A 22868-nucleotide genomic window follows, 5' to 3' on the forward strand; every position below is an offset into this window, starting at 1 on the left:
CCACCACTTGAGTCTTTATTCCCATCACCCTCAACCCTCTCACTCCAAAATTCCAACCAAATACCACCACCACCCCCACTGTGCCCTTTGGAATGCTTGTTCCATAGGCAAAAAACATTAAGAAACTTCCCTTCATCCTAAATCTTTTTCTTTCACACTCCTTCTATCTATTAGTTGTTACTGAAACCTGGATCTCCCCTCCCACATCTACCCCAGCCGCCCAATGACACAGTCTCTCCAACCACCCTTTTCAGTCCTGTCTGCACTTTCATTTCCATGGCTCATTGGTCGAGGGTGGGGAAATAAAATATTCTTTGCTCTCTACTGCAACTTTCAAGTTCTGTCCCTATTTCCATTATTCAATAACTTCTTCTCCTTTAAGATTCATGCTATTAATTTCTACCATCCAATCAAAATCCCAGGAACTATTGTCTCCAGGTCACTCACCTTCCACACATCTCTCCCTCAAGAAATTTTGGCACCAATTCACTGACATTCTCTACAACTCTTCCAAATATTTTCATCCCTCATCTGAACTAAGAATTGTGTCTCATTTAACAGGGAAAAAAATTGAGATCATTCACCATGAGCTCCCTCTTCTTCTTTCTTCCTCATTTCATGTCACTCATATGGCTTCTACCAATATCTCTTCCTTCACTACTATCTCATATGGTGAGGCCTTATGAAGACTAACGCCTCTAAACGCTCAATCAAATATCATTCCATTCCATCTCCTCCAATAGATTGTCCCGTCTGTCATTCCCACTGTTATTTATTTTCAGTTTCTCCCTGTCTACTAGCTCATTTCCTATTGCCTAAAAACATGCTTCATTCTGGGGAAAAAAGCTTTCACTTAATCCTTCCATGCTCACTTTGTCTTATATCTCCTCTGTCCTTTGTGGCTAAGCTCCTTGAAAAGATTATCTACAAATAAGTATCTCTGCTTTCTATCCTCTCACTCTCTTCTAAACCCCTTACAATCTGGCTTCTGAAATTATGATTCCACTAAAGCTACTCTCTTTCAAAGTCACCAGTGATCTTTGGTTGCCAGATGTAATGGCCTTTTCTATCCTTATTCTCCCTGACTTCTTCACAGACTTTGACATCATTCATCACCCTCTCTTCCTTGATATTATCTTCTTTCTAGGTTTTTGGGACACCAATCTCTACCAGTTTTTCTCCTACCTATCTTATTGGTCCTTCTCTGTCTCCTTTGTTGTATCTTCTTTCAGATCATGCCCTCTAGGTGGCCCCCAGGATTCTTTTCTGGTCTCTTCTCTTCTCCCTCTATACTAATTGGTGATCTCATCAGCTCTCATGGATTTATTTAATTAACCATTTCTATGTTGACAGTTCTCAGATCTATCTATCCTGACCCAATCTCTCTGCTGACCTTGACTCTCAAATCCTCAACTCCCTTTCAAACACCTCAAACTTGATGTCTATTACATATCTAAAGCTCAACATGTCCAAAATAGAACTCATTACCTTTTCCTCTAACCCATTCCCCCTCCTACCTTCCCTATATATCTGTAAAGGGCAACACTTTCCTCCTAGTCCCTCAGGCTCTTAAACTAATTGTCATCCTGTAATCCTCACTATATCTCACCCCCTCATATCCAATCTGTTGCAAAGATATGTTGATTTCACCTTTGCAACTTTGCTCAAATACATCCCTTCCACTCCTCTGACATTGTTCACTCTCTAGTGTGGGCCCTCATCACCTCACATTTAGAATATTGCAACAGCCTGATGGTGGCTCTGCCTCTCTCAAGTCTCTCCCTACTATAATCCATCCTCCTTTCAGTCACCAGTGATTTTCCTAAAGCACAGTTCTGGCCATGTTATTCATCCTACTCAGTAAACTCCAGTGGTTCCATATCACCTCCAAGATCAAAGATAAAATCCTCTGTTGGATATTCAAAGCCTTTTATAATCTACTCCTTTCTACCTTTCCAGTCTTCATATAGCTAACTATTTGCCACCAACTCTTTAGTCTAGTGACACTGGCCTCCTTACCATTCCATGAACAAGACACTCCATCTCTCAGCTCTGGGCATTTTTGTCTGACTGTTCCCCCCACCTGGAATGCTCTCTCTCCTTATTACCTCACCTCATACTTGGACTATTACAATGGCAAAGCCTCCCCACTCAATTCTTTCCCCATTCCAATCTACTGGTTTCCCTAGCTTTCTTTAAGTCTGAAGAAAAAACTATCTTCTACAGGAAGCTTTCCCCAATCCCACTTAATTTCAGTGCCTTCCTTCTCTTAATTATGACCTTTTTTTACTACATATGGGTTGTTGGGGTTTTTTGCACCTGTTTGTTTGCTTTTGTGAACTCCTGAAGTATGAGGATTTTTTTCCTCTTTTTGTATCCCCAGCGCTCAGCACAATGCCTGGTAAATAGTAAGAATTTAATAAATGTTTATTGACTAAATAACCTATCTAGAAACATATCCTGCCAAGGCCAGTGGAGGAAATGAGCTTCTTGTTTTGTGTCCTTCAATCTCGAAGAAAACCATGACATCAGAAGGTGATGTCATGATTTGCACTGAATTGGATTTAAGTGAGGGAGGGTTGTGCAAGGTCACCAACCTCACTCTCTTCTCCAAAGCCATCTGGATCCAGTGGAAAGATATATATCAGTACAACTGAACATGTCCCTGTATGTTTAAGGCAATTGGGGTTAAGTGACAGGGTCACACAGCTAGTAAGTGCTGAGGTGAGATTTGAACTCAGGTCTGCTTGACTCTAGGGCCAGTGCTCTATCCACTGTGCCACCAAGCTGCCCTGGGAAATGAGCTTAGAGAAAGAAAGTGGAGGAGCATTACAGAAGAAATACTAAGCACATAATTTGTAGGGAAAAAGTAAACAAATTGTGATCAGTACAGGGACACAAGCAAAAGACACTGACCTAAATGGAGACTTGCCCAAGAAAACAACTAATAATCATGTGAAAAAGAGTGCTTATGATGAGATATCCCCAAAATTCTGGGATACAGCTACAGCATCCTTAAAACATAAATTAAAAAAAGAAAAAAGGAGATTCATGAATTAAATATGAAATTTAATTGAAGATTTTAAAATCAACAAATAATAGCAAAGGAAGCACAAATGAGGAAATCTTGGAAATTAGTGAAGAAATAGCTAAATTCAAAACCCCCAAAACTATAAAACTGATAAAAATCAAACACTGGTCTTTTGAGAAGACTAACAAGATTTATAAATCTTTATAAATATTATATTATGTACTATAAATAATAATTTTGTTAAAGTTGAAGGAAGATCAAATTAAGAAAATAAAAAATGAATCAGGTAAAATCACAGCAAAGAAGAAATAAGAATTATCATGACATACTTTACCATTACATGACAACTAAATTGAGAATTCAAAAGAAATGGAAGATTATCTATAAAGATATAAAATACTCAAATTAACAACAAAACAAATAACAATCTTAAAGAATCCACTATCAGATAAAGAAATTGAACTAGCTGAAAAGTAACAGCCAAAGAAAAAAGACCCTGGATTTACATGAGTTCAATCAAACTTTTTTTAAAAAGATCTTGATACTGTACAGATTACTTTCAAAAACTGAGAAAGAAAATATCATACTGAAATTTTCTGGAGAGAAAAATAAATCCTAATATCTAAATCCAAAAAGAATAAAACAGGGGCAGCTAGGTGGTGCAGTGGATAGAGCACCGGCCCTGGATTCAGGAGGACCTGAGTTCAAATCCAGCTTCAGAAACTTTACACTTACTAGCTGTGTGACCCCAGGCAAGTCATTTAACCTCAATTGCCTCACCAAAAAAAAAAAAAAAAAAGAATAAAACAAATAAAGAGAACCACAAACTTACGTTAATGAATATCTTTCCCAATCAGTTGAACATGAGGCAGAACATTAGGGTTGATTTAATTTTCATTTCTGTGATTATTAGATTAATTGCATTTAAATTAATAAACATATATGTATTGTGTGTGTGTATGTGTAGTGATCGTTTGGCTTTGTTACTTTTAAAACTGCCTGTTCATATTCTTTTTACCATTTATTTATTGGGCAATGAATTTTTAATAAATTTGAAATTCGTTCCATATATATCTAATACATAAAACTTAGAAGAGAAAATTGATTCAAAGATCTCCCCCATTAACTGTCTCTTTTCCTAATTTTAACCATATTAAATTTGCTTGTATAAGAGCAAAGTATTTCTTAAGTGGATGGTTATTAAAGCCTGTATTGGAATGATATAAGTGAAAGTTAGTTAATAGGACTACTTGAATACTAAATCATTCCCCTATTCTTTTTTCCTTTTCTCAATCATTCAAACCTATTCATTTCCAGGAACTGTGCTAGGCACCAGACATATAAATACAAAGAACATAACAATCCCTACCCTCAAAGAGCTTACATTCTAAAGGGGAGAGACATATACATACATACACACATACATATTTTATATAGATATATATGTACATATATAACAAATACAAAATTAATAAATATTACTATAGGTATAAATTAATAAAAATTTCTATATAAATTTTATGTACAAATAATCTTTCTGTATAAAATTATGTACTTTAAGAAGTATAAATATATACTAAGTAATTAAATACAAGGTACTATGGGAGGGAGGGCACTAGCAGTTGAGAGGATCACATGAGGCTTCATACAGAATATGGTATCTGAGTTGCATCTTAAAGGAAGAGAGGAACTCTCTGAAGCTGAGATGAAGAGGGAGTGCATTTCAGACAACTGGATCAGTCATTGTAAAGGCATATGAGCTGGAGTGCAGAGTGTGAAGAAAAGAGAGAAGGGCCATTAGGCTAGATAATAGACTGAAAGAGGAAGAGTTATGTACAATGAGTCTGGAAAAATACATAGAATCCAGGCTGTGAAGGGCCTTTTTAAAATTTATTTTGTTAAATACTTCCCAATTAAAAGTAAAAAAAAAATTAACAGTTTTTAAACTTTTGAGTTCCAAATTCTCTCCCACTCTCCCTCTTCTTCCCCCTCCTTGCAAAGGTAAGCACTTTGATTTCAATTATAAATGTGAGGTCATACAAAACACATTTCCATATTAACCAGGTTGCAAAAGAAAATGCAAACAAAATTAAGTTTGTTTTTTTTTTTAAATATGCTTCAGGGCAGCTAGGTGGTGCAGTGGATAGAGCACCAGCCCTGGATTTAGGAGGACCTGAGTTCAAATCCAACCTCAGACACTTGACACTTACTAGCTGTGTGACCCTGGGCAAGTCACTTAACCCCAATTGCTTCACCAAAAAAAATGCTTCAGTCTGCATTCAGAGTTCATCAGTTCTCTCTCTGGAAGTGGATACCATTTTTCATCATGAGTCCTTTGGAATAGTTTTGGACCAGTATCTTGATCAGAGTAGCTAAAGTCTTTCACAGTCATCTTTATAATATTGGTGTTACTGTGTACAATATTTTCCTAGTTTTGTTCACTTCACTTTACATGAGTTCATATAAGTCTTTCTGGATTTTTCTAAAACCATCCTACTCATCATTTTAATAGCAAAATGGTATTCCATCAAAATCATATACCACAATTTTCTTGTTCAGTCATTCCCCAACTGATGGACATTCCCTTGGTTTCTAATTTTTTGCCTCTACAAAATGTGCTGTTATAAATATTTTTGTACAAATAAGTCCTTTTCCCTTTTTCTTTGGTCTTGGGATACAGTAGTAGAAGTATTGCAAGGTCAAAAGGTATGCAAAGTTTTATACTCCTTTAGGCATAGTTCCAAATTGATCACCGAAATGGTTGGACTAGTACACAACTTTACCATCAGTGTATTAGTGTCCCAACTTTTCCATATCTACTCCAGCACTTGTCATTTTTTTTCCTATCATGCTAGCCGATCTGATAGTCATGAAGTGGTGTTTCAGTGTTGTACTGATTTACGTTTCGCTAATCAGTGGTGATTTAGAGCATTGTGACTATTGATAATCTGATTTCTTCTTCTGCAAACTTCCTGTTCATATCCTTTGACCATTTTAACAACTGGGGAGTGACTCTATAAATTTGGGTCACTTCCCTATATATTTGAGAAATGAGACCTTTATCAAAGGAACTTGTTGGAAAAATAAAATTCCAGTTTCCTGGTTTCCTTCTAATTTTTGCTGCTTTAGTTTTGTTTATGTAAAAGCTTTTTAATTTCCTTTCATCAAAATCTATTTTATTTCCTGTAATCTCCTCTATCTCTTATTTAGTCATAAACTTTTCCCCTCTCCATAGATCTGAAAGGGGCATTTTTCTATCCTCCCCTAATTTATTTATGATATCACCCTTTATGTCTAAATCATTTATCCATTTTGACCTTATCTTGATAGACAGTGTGAGATGTTGGTGTATGCCTACTTTCTGCCAAACTGCTTTCCAAGTTTCCCAGCAATTTTTGTCAAATGTTAAATTTGACAAATGATAAATGTTAAAAAGCTTGGATCTTTGTTTTTATCTAACACTAGATTTCTATGGTAATTTACTATCATGTATTGCATACCTAATCCATTCCGTTGATCCACACTCTATCTTTTAACCAATACCAGATTATTTTAATGATTACCACTCTGTAACATAGTTTGAAATCTGGCACTGATAGGTCACCTCCCTTAACATCTTTTTTCATAGATTCCCTTGATATTCTTGACCTTTTGTTCTTCTGAAACTTATATGGAAGAATGAAAGGTCAAGAGTATCAATAGAATCAATGTGAAGGGTTTTAAAAAATTAACAGAGGAGTTTACATTTCATCCTTTCATGTTATCCTTCAGTTTTACATTTTATCCCTTAAAATGTGTTAAGGGCTAAAATTCTAGTTAGACTGTCTAAAATAAAATGAGTGGTCGCCAATAAATTATAAGCTTTAGCAAGAGTTAGACTTTTAAGCATTTATTAAGGAGAATAAGAATTTGGTAAAGAGGGAGAGAAAGGCCTAGATTCATCTATTTATTAAAGGGAGAGCACATTTCTTGCTCCCTTCTCCACCAGCATCCTCAGGAAAGAGAGAGAGACAGAGTGCCTGGCTCCCCCTTCCTCCTCCCACCAGCAAACGTCACTTCCTGACACCAAAGAAAAAAGCATGGTCTTGCCCTCAAAGACCTTCCTTTCATGGTGGAGGTTTTCTACTGTAAGTCTCCAGCAGGTGGCATCATTCCTATCATTACAGTCCCCGCTTTGTTTCTTCAAGAAACGGGGCGTTTCCTTGATGAAACAGTCAAAAATAACAGAATATAATAGCCTATGCTAACTAACAATATGTTAATAACAATACAGAAAAGGGAGAGAGCAAAGTTTTGTCCAGAGGGGCGATTTTTTGTCCTCATGAACCGGCGCTTTGACATTAGTCTTGCAAAGGAAGGGCCTCTGCAGAGAGTACATGTTACAGATGGTGCATATTATAACAAAAAGAGAAAAAGAAAAAACAACAACAAAACAAAACTGTTCATTGAAAGTCTCTGAAAGTCTTTTCTCAGATGTCCTCTAGGTGTAGTCTTGGAATGGAAGTCTTTTCAGCGGTTGATGTGTGGATGCTGGTAATCAGCCAGGAAAATTTCCTACAAAATTGAGCTTAACACAACTTTAAAATAGCTTTGTCACTAATCAAACCAAACAATGAAAGTTCTCAAAAACATGTCTAAGGGAATTCAGAATCTTAGTTGTTACACATGAAACATATAATAAAACAAAAATTGAAACATTCTTTAAAATTAATATTACTATAGTCCCCCCTTATGGAGGGTAATTGAGAAGACAATTGCTGCGATATTAATTTTTAAAAATAATTTTTATCTTTGTTTCATCACTTTTTGCATCATCTGCCTAATTATCCTCATGCCATTATGAGAAATTTAAAATCTAATATAATTGGTAACAGGTGTCAAGGCCAAATCCAACACTGTATTTATCATGACACCTGAGATAATTATGGGGGTTACCATAAAAGAACAGAGAAATGATGGGATATGAGCATTCCCACACTTGAGCAATATATACTGCCCATGCAGTATGCCAGGCTTAAAATAGGTGGATGGAATATATGTCCATGCCACCAAACATATTGGAGGAAACTGAGTCAGACTTAATCAGATGCATGGGATTGAGATGTCCATGGCATCAGGCATATAGGAGGGGGCATAGAAGCCAGGTGTAGAATGAGATGAGTGGGATGAATACTTCCAGCCATCTGTACAATATTGTGGGGAAAAAGAGAATAAAATATTAAACCAAGAGAATCTAACCTCAACATTTGTCAAAAGCCATTCCCTCAGCCATACCTTGACTTCATGCATGTCTCCCCTCATGTGATAGTTCAGTGTCTGCTCTTGCATGTATTCCTCTTGTGATTGGATGGCATCTTGGCCAACTGGCATCTGATAACTCAGAATAAAGGCAATTAATGTCTTAAATGATAAATTCCCATAATTCAAGTCTCATATGGATTTAAAAATTTAGGATAATAAATGATCACAAAAAATGTGAATACATCTTGACTCAGAAAATATAATTATGCAACAATTTCAAATAATACCCCCCTTTTTTTAACTTAGTATACAATTACTTTTGTGAAAAATCAGAACATATTTAAATACAAGTTAAAGCACAACACAATCTCAAAGAAAACTTTGACAAATGTTCCCCTCTTTTTTTTATTTTTGGAATATGCTTATCAAAAATAATATCTCTAGATTCAATTTACACTTGCCATGGCAACCAATTTGCCAGGGAAATGCTGTAAAGAGTTTGATCAAATAATCAGTTGAGAGAAAAAAAATAACAAAAACAAAACAACTTAGAATATGGGAGCACAATACTCCTAGAATTAATATTGTATTATGAAATCAAAACCATCTTGCATTGATTCTAAATTAGATAGATGAATAGAAGAAAATACACATGGAACAATAAAAGACAATGAAATTCAAACTAGGGAAATCTAAATGAATATGAACTTAATATTAATAAAAGTATCATAAAATATAAACTTGATCACATGACTATAAAAAGCTTTTACAAATATTCTCTTTTTTTAAAGCTAAGTACAAAACACAATCTCAAAAGCATGAAAATAAACCCATACCATTAATTTCAAAATGTATATGTAATAGCATAGAAATCCTATGTAACCTCTGAACTAATACTATTACTCTGAGTGAATTTAGAACACTTTTGATTCCAATATCTAAAATCCCCAGTACTCATATCAATACCTTGCTGCTTACTTCTACATTTCTGTAAAATATGTACCCTTCCATGGCAAAAGAAGCGGAGTCTTGAACTATGATTGTCATTCTTATTCAGCTTAAATTTTTCTTCTTTAACCCCTCTGTATTGTCTGTCAGTCCTTTCACCATACAAATGCTTTATAAGGTTACTAATTAAGGACAAAAGCAGATTAGCAAAATTATGAACAAAAGGAGCATATCTGGAATTTAAAGGGTTTTCTAAGGTCCAGTCAGAAGCACAGCCAGGCTGGAGAAGGGCTGAGCCTGAAGCTGCAAATGTAGGTAGAGAAAGCTGCGCATGCGCATTAGATCTCTGGACTTCGGGGGCAGGGGAATCAAGGGGCTTGGCCATGGGAGGAGTAGAAGGTGGGGTCTGGAGAGGAGGGGAGGGACCAGTGCAATTTGAATCAGACTTGATTTTGAACTCAGGCCTGGGTTCCCCTCCCCCCACTGCTTCTAGAGGTTGGGTTGTTGCCTCCAGGCATGCAAAATTAGAGAATCTCTCAGCATTAGAATTTGAAAAAAATGCAGGAGTGCAAGGTTTCTCTGAAAAAGCATGCCTGGGAGAGAGGGGAATATTTATATTCCCTTGTGTGAGCACCTTGCTGGCTCTTCTAACAAAAATAAAAATAAAAATAGAAAATCCACAAAAACAAAGCATTAACATGATCTTATCTCCCATTTAATTAGGGAGTTTAAAAGCTCCATTTGAAAAAATGTAAAGGGAAAACACCCGGCAATTCAGCAGTACTTCGGATTTAAAGGGACAGGGTAGGGGAAATTTCTTACCCAACCAAAAGATCAGAAGAGTGAGGTTCAGCTTTCCTCTTCATGGTCAGCCATCTGTTAAGGGCTAAAATTCTAGCTAGACTGTCTAAAATCTAATGAGTGGTCACCAATAAATTATAAGCTTTAGCAAAAGTTAGACTTTTAAGCATGCATTAAGGAGAATAAAAATTTGGTAAAGAGAGAGAGAAAGGCCTAGATTCATCTATCTATTAAAGGGAGAGCACATTTCTTGCTCCCTTCTCCACCAGTGTCCTCAGGAAAGAGAGAGAGCCAGAGCGCCCGGCTCCCCCTTCCGGCTCCCCCTTCCTCCTCCCACCTGCAAACGTCACTTCCTGACGCCAAAGAAAAAAGCATGGTCTTGCCCTCAAAGACCTTCCTTTCATGGCGGAGGTTTTCTACTGTAAATCTCCAGCAGGTGGCGTCATTCCAATCATTACAAATGTAAGACAGAGTTTACATTTGATCCTTCAGGCAACAGGTAGCCAATGAAGTTGATTAAGTAGGAGAATGACATAGTCAAACCTGTATTTGTCCAATCCTAACCTCTCTCCTGACTTTAGTGACCTCCTATCTTGCATCTCCAGCTGCCTATTGGACATCCAGAACTGGATATTCAATAGATATATTAAATTCAACAGGTACAAAACTGAATCCATTATCTTTTCCCTAGAACTCTCCTCTTATTTAAACTTTTCTCTTACTATTAAGAGTACTATAATCCTCCCACTCAAAAGGCTTGCAACCTGAGTTTCATGCTGGAATCCTCACACTCTCTCACATCCCTATATCCAATCCATTGTCAAGTCCTGTTGATTTTACCTTCACAACATCTCTTAAATACATCCCCTTCTCTCCTCTGCCACTGTTACCACCCTAAGCAGGTCCTCATCACTTCATACTAAGACTACTGCAAAAGCCTACTAATTGTCTAATTGTTCTTTTTTTTTTCTTTTTGCGGGGCAATGAGGGTTAAGTGACTTGCCCGGGGTCACACAGCTAGCAAGTGTCAAGTGTTTGAAGCCAGATTTGAATTCAGGTCCTCCTGAATCCAGGACCTGTGCTTTATCCACTGTGCTACCTGGCTGCCCCCTAATTGTTCTCTCCTTTGAAAATCTCATCAGCTTCCATCCAATCATCATCACTGTGCAGATGTTGCCCAGATCTACATATCCAGCCCAAGTCTCTCTAAGATCTAGTCCAGAGTCACCAGCTGCCTACTGGACATTTTGAAATGGATGTCCCATAGGCATCTCAAACTAAACATTTCCTCAAGAGAAATAATTAAATTTCCAGTAGTATTAACCCTCTTACAAACTTACCTGTTTCTTTTGAAGGCACCATCATCTTTCCATCCACCTAAGTTCACAAACAAAATGTCATCATTAGTACTTTACTCTCACTCTCTATCCCCACTCACCATGTGTGAGCACTTGCCAAGTCTTATTGTCATTTCAACCTCAAGGATACATCTTATGTCAATCTCCTTCACTTGCATAACCACCATCCTAGTGGCTCTCATTACCTAAGACTCAAAGGTAATACTCTTATCTCTGAATATGTCTCTTTTTACTATACTATATTACCTATCAGGACTATGACAATAGTTTCCTAATTGGTCTCCATGCCTCATGTTTCTACTCCTCTCTGGGTTTTGTTGTTGTTCAGTCATGTCTGACTCTTTGTTACCCCATGTGAGGTTCTCTTGGCAAAGATACTAGAAAGATACTGCTGTTTCCTTCTTCAATTCATTTTATAGATGAGAAAACTGAGGCAAACAGGATTAAGTGACTTGTCCAGGGTCACACAGCTAGTAAGTGTTTGAGGTCAGATTTGAACTCAAGAAGATGAGTCTTCCTGACTCCAGGCCTGGCACACTATCCACTGTGCTACATAACTGTCCTCTCCAGTTTACTCTCCTTACCACCACGAAAGTCACATTCCTAAAACCCACATCTGAACATTTTACTCCACTGCTTCAAAAGCTCTAATGTCTCCCCATTGCCTCTATAGTAAAAAGCAAAGGGAACAAGCATTTATTAAGTACCTACTATGTCCCAGCTGTTTTACTTTTTTATGAGACTCAACAATCCTGGGAGCTGGGTGACATTATGATCTCAATTTTAGAGTTGAGGAAACTGAGGCAGACGGTAGTTAAATGACTTGCCAGGGGTCACACAGCTAGGAAGTGTCTGAAGCCAGATTTTTACTATTCTGTTTGGGATTTTAAACTCCTCAGAGCCTGGGTCCAGGCTACCTTTGGAAGTTCAGTACACACATTACCAATTACAAACTCCAAGATTCAGCCAAAGTGGCCCATTTGCTATTTCTCACACAAAGCATTTCATTTAGCAAGCCCATGTTTTTACATACCATGATTGTCTCTCATTCATGAAGTGGGCTCCTTCCTTACCTCTTCCTCCTAGACTCCCTAGCTCATTTCAAAGATAAGCTCTAGGGCTGCTTTCTACATGGGCTCTTTCCTAGTCACTACTGTTTCTGGTACATCTTATTATCTCCCTTCTTGAAATGTCTCATAGTTACAAGGCACATATTTCATTTTTACTCACATGTGTACATCTTGTTTCTCCCAAAAGAAGACAAGTATGGTGACAGCTAGATGGCGCAGTGGTTAAAGCACCGGCCTTGAATTCAGGAATACCTGAGTTCAAATCTGGCCTCAGACACTTGACACTTACTAGCTGTGTGACCCTGGGCAAGTCACTTAACCCCCATTGCCTGCAAAAAAAAAAAAAAAGAAGAAGAAGAAGAAGACAAGTATCTTGAGTATAGACACTTTAATTTTTGTCTTTGTATACTCCATACCTACCACAATGCCCAACACACAGTGGGCACTTAATAAATATTTGTTGAGTGATTAATTTGAGCTGGAAAGAAACTTCAAGGTCATCTAGTCCAGTGGTATCAAACTCAAAGATAAACAGGTACCACTACATGATACATAAGGATCCCTGCTGATCTTATGTTAACTTAGAAAAAACACATATTAACATTACTTATATTCCATTGTATGGGCAGCTACGTGGCTCAGTGGTTAGAATACCAGGCTTGGAGTCAGGAAGACACATACCTGAGTTCAAACATGGCCTCAGACACTGACTAGCTGTGTAACTCTGGGCAAGTCACTTCACTCCATCTGCCTCAGTTTCCTCATCTGTATAATGAACTAGAGAAGAAAATGGCAAACCATTGCAGTGTTTTGCCAAGGAAACCCCAAATGGGGTCACAAAGAATCAGACACAACTGCCCGACAACATGTTCTATTGTATTTTTACTTATTTTGTTAAATATTTTCCAATTAAATATTTTAATCTGGCTGGGTCATTGAAGAGTACGGAATGCTGCTCCTAGCTAAGTGTTTAATACCTCTGTTCTAGTCTGACTTCCTTATCTTAATTAAGAGGAAGCTGAGGACCAGAGAAATTAAATGACTTGCCCAAAGCCACATAAGTAATAAGTGACAGAGAGAGGGTTTCAACCCAGGTCTTCTGATTCCAAATCTAGTGCTCTCTTCCTGTACCTTGCTTTTCCCAAAACACATAGAAATAATTCTGATATTATTTAGAAAGTGAGTAAAGAGTAGAAGAAGTTGAACAGAGCAGCCAAAGAGATTCAAGGGGGAAGGGATCATTTCCAGCTGGGGAAATCAGGGAAAGATTCATGAAAGAGGTAGGACCTGGCCTAGGTTTCATTGGAGGTGATATGGAGTAGATATGAAAGGCAAGTGGCATTATGAGACAATTCTACACATAACCCTAGGGCCTATCTCTTTTCCTTCTTTAGCTTCTACTTATATTCTCTTACTCCTCTTAGAATTTGTCTACACATTAACAAAAAAATATAGAGTCAAACTGATTCAAAAAAAAATTAAAAGAATCAGAAATTCTGGATTGGAAGGGATATTAGAGCCCATCTAGTACAATGGTGCTCTACTGAGAACCCTATATACCATCCCCAACATATGGTCATTTACTCCCAGTAGTTTGACTGAATTGATCAGTGAATTCTATGAAAAAAGGGTATTTTCTCAGAAGTTAGCACAGTGTCTGACACATGGGACTAGACTCATGCTTTCATTGGTAATCACTGGCATGATTTCATAGGCAATGTCCAAATAAAGAAACATATTCTGCCAATGACCTGCCAGAGCAGATCAATTCATTTTCTACAGTTTAGGGTCTTAGAGAGTTACATAGCACCCTGACAGGTTAAATAACTTTCCCAGAGTCACAAAGTCAATATATGCCATAACTAGAAATTAAATGTATTTCTTCCTAGCTGCAAAGCCAACTCTATCCATTATAGAAAACTGCCTCTCATTGCCTCAGATCCTATTCCTCACTTCCCAATAAATGTAGTCATCCATTGAGAAGGCTATACTGAATGGCTTCTAGAATAATATTAATAATTTATTATATTTATATAGTATTTATGATTATAAATGATTTAATAAATGTTTTATTGATCCAGGTATCTGGGGATAGTCTCAACCTGATTCTAAAAGATAGAGATAGGGGGCAGCTAGCTGGTGCAGTAGATGTCATTCTCTACTTTTTTGGTTTTTCCATTGTTTCCTGGCTTTAGTCTAGAGGATTATAGAGAGAGAAGCCTTTCATCCATAAATCCTAACCAAGCAACCTCTACACATTAGAAACTTAATAAATGTTTGGAAAGTTGAATCAAACATTATATGAATGTGGATTATTATTATTCTATTTTCTTAGGATCTTACTTCCCTAGAGTTTCAGGTGTCATAGGGACCACTCAACAAAAGATCCTCAGATCCCACTCTTCACTTCCAAATAAATCTAGCTACCCATCAACAAGGCTTTATTGAGTACCTACTGAAATAATAATAATGAGTTATTCTATTCATAGTAATTATAATTACAAATTACTCTGCAAATATAATTATTCATCCTTAACAAGTACAAGGGGATATAAATGTGCCTTGGTCTCCCTGACCCAACAAAAAGATGACCTCAATCATCCCAACAATGTCTCAGTGAGTTTACCCATACCTTCTCTAGAAAGATGCAATCTATAATCAAAATCCTTTGAAGTGAATAGAACCAGAACAACAATTTATACAATAACAGCAATATTGTAAAAACAAAAAGCTTCAAAAGGTAGGAACTCTGATCAACACAATGACCAACTGATAGAAAATATGCAACATATATTAAAGATGTTAAAGAAATGCAATATTTAATATATTTATATAACATTATAATGTTATATGCTTTACAAACATGTTGTGTATAATGTATGCATGTATGTTTGTATGTCTCACTCAATCTGAGTCACCCCTCTGTTAGGAATGGAGTAGAATGTTCCATCTTGAGTCCTCTGGGATTGTGGTAGGTCATTTTGTTGATCAGAGTTCCTAAGTCTTTCAGAGTTGTTTGTCTTTACAATATCATTGTTATTGTACGAATTGTTCTCCTCATTCTGCCCACTTCGTTCTTTATCAGTTCATAGAGGATTTGGATATATGTATGTAAATGCATATATATGCAAGTATCTCTATATAGGTATATATGTATACATATTTGAAACGGTAATATGGGAATCTGTTTTGATTGACTATGATGTTTGTAATGGGTTTTATTTTTCTTGTTTCTCAACTGAACCAGGAGAGGATGTGGGAGAGAGTGAATCTAGATCTGAAAATAAAATAAAATTTAGTCTGCAAAATGTATAAAATAAAATAAAGAATTTTGATGATGTTGCCTTTAACAAGTGTAAATCTCTCTCTGGTCCTATGTCATTTCTAATTTTGGATCCCCAATGCCTAGTATAGTACTTTATAAATAATCATTTTTTAGCTTAATTAAGACTTCAGTGCCTCTGAATTGCCTAGACACGGTTACACAGCAAGAATTAGAGCTGGTCATACTCAGAGCTTTTGACACCAAGCATGTTCTCTTTCCACTGCACCCAGCTGTCTCCAAGCTGATGCACTGGGTAGGAATCTAAACCAAGGTTGGGTGAGTTCAGTGCTTCAGTGGCTGTTCATCAAAAATTCCCAGTACAAATTAACTTTATACTGATCTTGGGACTCTAAATATATTTCTCCCCTTGGGGAAGATGATGAGACAGCAAAGAGAGCAATGGGTTTAGAAAGACTTGTCTCTGTTACTCTCTTTTGGAAGGGCAGCTAGGTGGTACACTAGATAGAGCACTTGTACTGGAGTCAGGAGGACTGAAGTTCAAACCCTAGCCTCAGACACTTGACAATTCTAGCTATATAACCCCAGGCAAGTCACTTAACCCTGATTCCCTCAAATATCTGGGGCAATCTCCAGTCATCCTGATATATATCTTGTCACTGGACCCAGATGGCCCTGGAAGAGAGAGAGAGAGAGATATTAAACTTCCAGAGTTCTTAACCTAAGTCTAGTGAACACTTTAAAAAGTGCATTATATATATTTAACTAGATGGCACAGTGGATAGAGTATCAGGCCTGGAATCAGGGAGACCTGAATTCAAATCCCCACTTAGACATTTGTTTGAGCCTGGGCAAGTTACTTAACTCCTGTTTGCCTCAGTTTCCTCATCTTTAAAATGGAGATCATAATAGTCCCTACCCTTCCAGGGTTGTTAAATTAGATAAAAATTATAAAGCACTTACCCTAGCACCTGTCACATAGTAAGTACTATATAAATATTAACTATTTGTATTAAGATAATTTATTTCAACAAAATTGGTTACCTTTGTAATCCTATGCATTTCATTTAATGCATTAAAATATTATTCTGAAAAGGGGGTCATAGGCTTCACTGGACTGCCCAAGGGATTCATGGTCTACACAGCCCCTCAGGTTTATTCCAGCAATAAAACACTCAGATGCAATGCATTATTTTCCCTGCTAACTTTTTATCTTTTTTCAACAGAATAATTCTCAGTGACAATGAAAACCACCCTTACTCTGGGTTTGCTCTTTGCTGGATGCTTTTTAGTCATAAATAGTTTTCAAGAGGAGAAGTTCCCTGCCAAAAATCATCATGGTCCACACCAGGCCAGACACCCTCTCCAGGAGGCAGAGGAGAGAAAAGCTGGAAAACAAATTGTTGGCCAAAACACTGAGTTTGCATGTAAGATGTACCAAGAGTTGTCCCAGAAAAGTAAAGATAAGAACCTCTTCTTCTCCCCTCTGAGTGTTTCCACTGGCTTCTCTATGTTGTCCCTGGGAGCAAAAGATTACACTCTGTCTCAATTAACTGAAATTCTCAACCTAAGGTCAGTGCCTACAAAAAGCATTCATCAAGGCTTCCATTACCTCATTGATACTCTTAACCGACCTGAGAGAGATCTCAAGCTCCACTTGGGCAATACGCTTTTCATTGCGGACCAACTGAGAGTTCAGAAAAAGTTTCTGAATGATGTCAAGAATATTTATGAATCAGAAGCCATCCCTATGGACTTTCAGGACCTTGAGAAAGCCATTATGCAAATCAACAATTATGTCAGTCAGAAAACCCATGGGAAAATTAAGAAGTTGATAAAGAATTTGGATCAGGACACAATGTTACTTCTGATTAGCCATATTTACTTTCAAGGTAAGCCCTGCTATATAAAGACATTTATATAAAGCTTTAGAGTACAAAAATGCTTTGCCCACATTGTTTCTTAGAGCTTCAGAATAATTCTAATTATAGGTAGTATTTAGTCTTATTATCCTCTTTTAATGATGAGGAGATAGATTAGAAGAAGCAGGTAGCACAGTGGATAGAAGTCAGGAAGTCAGGAAGATCTGAGTTCAAAATGCAACCTCAGACATTTACTAGTTGGGTGACATGGACACTAGGCAAGTCACTTAACTTCTGTCTGCCTCGGTTTCCTCAACTGTAAAAGGGGATCATAATAGCACTTACCTCCCAGGGTTATTGTTAGGAACAAATCAGGTAATATTTGTAAAGTGCTCAGCACAGTGTCTGATACATAATAAATGTTTAATAAATGCTTATTTCCCTCCATTCCATGAGACAATTTGTCCAAGATTGCCTATCTAGCAGCTGTCAGATCAAGTCCTGACTCCAGTCCTAGAAATATTTCCAGGAATATAGTCACCCTAATCAAAGGCTTGGTCATATAATATCTGATAAATTCTCCAAGTCTGAAAGCATAAAACTGAAAATATGGAACCAGTAACTCCAATTCAAACACTTAGGAGTGTCACATTGTACATTTTTGGTTACAGCACTGTCATAAATCAAAGTCAAACAGAGGTTGAACTAAAGGAAAGACGCATGATACATTGGAAAGAATGCTGAATTTGCAGTCCAGAGACCATGAGTTCAAACCCTCCCCCCTGGTCTTCCTGCCAGTGTGATCTTAGTCAAGTCATTTAACCCCTTAGTGTCTTCATCTGAAAATGAGGAGGGTTGAACTAGATGTCCTCTAAGATCTCGTCCCTATTTTAAGTCTATTATTCTATGTTCTTTAACTTTTCTTCCAATTCTGCAACTTAGAGCCTAGCTAGGTCTGCCACCATCAGGGCAACTTTGTGCCACTCATTTTGCCTTTTCTGGGTCGTGGACATCATCTGGTCCAGACTTCTCATTTTATCAATGAGGAAACTGAGGTCCGTTCTAGCTCTTACTCAATGAGTCTGTGATTAGCAGAGGGCATCAAAGTTGTGCCGTGTCAGGATCAGTTGAAGGAAATGCTGGTGTTTAGTCTTCAGAATAGAAGCTTTCATGGAGACATGAAAGCTATGTTGAATTATTTGTATGACTGTCATGACTAAGGGTAATTACATCTGTTGTGATTAGCCCTAGAAAGCACCGCTAGGAATAAGAGTGACAGAAAGACAGATCTGGGCTTAATTTAAAGAAAGTTTTCTCATAATTGAGATTGTTGCAAAAAGACTTAGAAGATAGTGAGTTCCCCATCCCTGGAGATCTTCAAGCAGAGGATGGCTAATGGGTGACCACTTGTCAGGGATGTTGTCAAGAGGATGACCTCGAGTATTGCTTTCAACTCTGACAGTGAATGCTTTATTTATTTCATAGAAATGATGAGTGGAATTACCTACATTGGTACATTGCCAGACCTACTGTATTAAATTTTCAAATCAGCTTTTATAGAAAATAAAATAAGGAAACTCAAAACTAAGCAAAAGGGGGCACGGGGAGGAAGGAAAGAAGGAAATGGTCTTAGAATTGATTGCTATAGTTAATCTAACTGGATGGCTACTCCAAGAATTTGCCAACTCATCCCTGTCTTCCCTACAGTAATCAAGATGTAGCAGGAAGATGCATGAGGTTCTACTGACTAGTGTAGGGGATCTGTTCTGTCTGTGTGCTTCTTTTCTAGGCCCCGGATAATAGGTGTTAAAGTGCTTTGAAAAAAGTACCAAGTATGACTATGGATTTAGAAACCTTCTAAAAGGTATACACCAGGGGCAGCCAGGTGGCGCACTGGATAAAGCACTGGCTCTGAATTCAGGAGAACCTGAGTTCAAATCCAGCCTCATACACTTGACACTTATTAGCTATGTGACCCTCGGCAAGTCACTTAACCTTCATTGCCCAGCAAAAAAAAAAAAAAATTATATACCAAAAGTGTTGCTCTTTTGAAGTGACTAAAAACCAGTATTGTAGCCAGAGTTTATCAGATTTCCACAGGATGCAAATATAAGATCTTCTAATCATTATGTGATTATTTTCCAGCCTGTTCTCTCTCTCTCTCTCCCTCTCTCTCTCTCTCTCTCTCTCTCTCTCTTTCTCCTCTCTCCCTCTTTTCCTCCTCTCTCCCTCTTTTCCTCTCTCTTTTCTTTCTTTTCTCTTCTATTCCTTCTTTCCTTCCTCCTCTCTTCTTTCTCCTCCTCTCTTATCCCTCCTACTTTTCTCTTCTTCTCTGGCTCCTGCCTTCTCTCCTTCACTATCTCTGTGACACTATGCTTCTTTCTGTGTTTCTCTGTCTGCATCTCTCTGATTCTGTGCCTTTCTGTCTGTCTGTCTTTCTGTCTGTCTCTCTCTCTCTCTTTCTGTCTCTCTCTCTCCCTCCCTCCTCCTTTCCTCCCATTCTCCTCACATCTAAGAAGCAGCCTAAGTGAAAAAAGTTATCATGAGAATGTTCAACACCAAATGATTAATTCTCTGGCCAGAACAACTCAGAAGGCCATCTACTAAGAAATTCAGGGTCTATAAATGCATTGGTGGAGAGAAGAATGTCACCTAAGAAATTAAGAACACTAAATATATTGAAGAAGTTCATATAGGCAAGGTTTGCCACTGTACTAGGGCATCTGTCACATTCTTTGTAATGTCTTCTACCCACAACCCATTCCCCAATCCAATGAGTCTTGCTGGGATTTAGAATTCAACCCCCCTTTAAGATGTCCCGTGACTAAAAGTTCATCGTGTCCATTAAACTCTGCTTTTCTAGAATTATCTGTCATTTTTTCTGTTTTCATTCCCTAAGCTGAATGGGAAAAGACGTTTAACCCAAAGGACACAAAAGAAGATGAGTTCTTTCTGATCAATGGGAAGTCTGTGAAAGTCCCCATGATGTACCGAGGTGGCAAGTACAAAACTGCTCATGATGAGCAGCTCTCCTGTACGGTTCTAGAAATACCTTTTAAGGGAAATGTCACAGGGCTTTTCTTGCTCCCAGACGAGGGAAAACTGGAGAAAATGGAAGAAGGGCTCCATTCGAACAAGCTGACCCAAATGAGGCAATCATTAAAGTGCAGGTAATAAAGTTTTTTGGGTACATTCCCTCCCCATTGGTTCAAGTTTGTATTCTAACTATGGCGTGGTATGACCTTTAGAATCATGAGACTTGGGACTGAAAGTCAATTAATCAAAATTTATCAAGTTCCAGGCAATCTTCTAAGGATGGGGGATACAAAAGAGGCAAAAGACAGTCTCTGCCCTCAAGAAGCTTACACTCTATCAATGTGAGACATCATTTAGTCCAAGTCCCTCATTTTACAGCAAAGAAAACTGAATCTGAGAGAAAATAAGTGACTTACACATGGTCCCATAAGTAGGAAATAGCACATCCAATCTAATTAGCAAAGCATTAAAAGTGCCAGTTACATGGGGCAGCTAGGTAGCATAGTGAATACTGGGCCTGGAATCAGAGAGACTCATCTTCGTGAGTTCAAATCTGGCTTCGGTCACTTACTAGCTATGTGACTCTGGGCAAGTCACTTAACCCTGTTTGCCTTAGTTTCCTCATGTGATGAATGAAAAGCTGGAAAGACAGTTTCTGGGAAATTAACATTCAATTCATTAGTTAGGCTAGCAAATAATAAATTGACGGTCAGTGGTATCTCAGTAACCAAAGGCAACAACATAGAGATAACTGAATACTTAAATACCTTTGGGAAAAGAGGTACCCTTGACAGGTGAAAATCAACTCTAACTGGGGTGAACAGTTAATGAGGGGGTGGACATTTTAATGAGGAGGTGGGCTAAAAGTCTTCAGCTCCTCTTTCTGAGAACATGACTTAATCATGAGACTCAGCTGCCTCCAGAAATCTGGACAAAGGAATTCATCTCTATCCAGACCATTCTGGTTGGTTTTCTCACTCATAAGCTTGGTCACCTTAAATTCTAATGCAGGGGGTGCAATGACATGGGATTATTTCCTAAGAGCAAGAATTCACCTGGGTTAGATCCTGTTTGTAAGGTCTTCTAGTTGGGTGGGATCCTGCCCAAGATCATGGAAAATGTATCCAAAGGATCTGGGTATCATCAATGTCTTTCAGAGACTGACTGACTTATCTATCAGGACTGGTCCCTGAATGAGGAAATAGACAGGAAGAACCTCAATCCTAATTTAATAATTGGTTAAAAATAATGATAACAATATAATAGAAAAAGTCATTTCTCTCACTCATCTGTAAAATAAGCTGGAGAAGGAAGTGTCAAGTCACTGCAGTATCTATGCCAAAAATAGACAAATGGGGTCACAGAGTCAGACACAACTAAAAAGGACTGAACAACAACATATAATCATTAGTAACTTTTATTTAACCAGCCTGTGATTTTATTGATATAGAAGACGCACAGAAAACACCCTCTACTGATCCTAAACTACAACTGTCCTACAATATGTAGTCTTCAAGTATTCCCTGGGGCACTGAGAGATCAAAGGACTGTCTCTCTGTCTCTCTGTCTATCTCTCTGTCTCTGTCTCTGTCTCTCTCTCTCTCTCTGTCTCTCTCTCTCTCTTTCTCTTGGCTTGCCCAAGGTCATGGTCACATAGCAAACATACCACAGACACAGGACTTACAACCCACATCTTCTTCACCCTCAGGGCAGCTCTCTATCCATTACAGACACTCTTTACATGCCTGTTTCACCAAGGTGGGAAATCCACAGTCAAAGAGTGACTTGCCCAGGGGTTACCTGTGTCTCTTCTGATTCTAAGTCAAAGGTTCATTCCATTATACCACACCACTTTCTGCTTTAGATTAGAGAAAAATAGAATAAAGGATATGAGGCCTGGAAAGACTTTAGACTAAATTAATAGATGATTATCTAGTCCAGTGGTATCAAATTCAAATAGCACCAAATCCCTGAGGGCTGCATATTCACTTGGAAAACCTCAGATTAACACTATCTATGATATGATATGATATGATGTCATGTGATGTTATATGTTATGGTATACTGTGTCTTGTTGTGTCATACATACACACATATGTGTGTATGTTTGTTGTCAAAATTCCCAATTATATTTTAATCTGGCTACAGGGTATTAGAGAGTTTTGTGGCCTGCATGCTGCCTGCTAGCTATGTGTTTCATCCATCTAATCATCCACCCTCTTATTTCCCAGAAGAGAA

General features: G+C 37.8%; 1 protein-coding gene across 1 annotated transcript in view; it reads left to right on the plus strand.

Annotated features, from left to right (window-relative positions):
- Window positions 1-22868, plus strand: part of SERPINA12 (serpin family A member 12) — a 56678-nt gene that overhangs the window by 24795 nt on the left and 9015 nt on the right. The window contains 2 exon segments of the mRNA XM_043981655.1: window positions 16959-17624; window positions 20494-20764. Of these exon segments, the coding sequence (XP_043837590.1) occupies window positions 16976-17624; window positions 20494-20764 (920 nt within the window). The 5' untranslated portion in view covers window positions 16959-16975.

This window comes from Dromiciops gliroides, chromosome 2, assembly GCF_019393635.1.
Source record: "Dromiciops gliroides isolate mDroGli1 chromosome 2, mDroGli1.pri, whole genome shotgun sequence".
Lineage (NCBI taxonomy): Eukaryota > Metazoa > Chordata > Mammalia > Microbiotheria > Microbiotheriidae > Dromiciops > Dromiciops gliroides.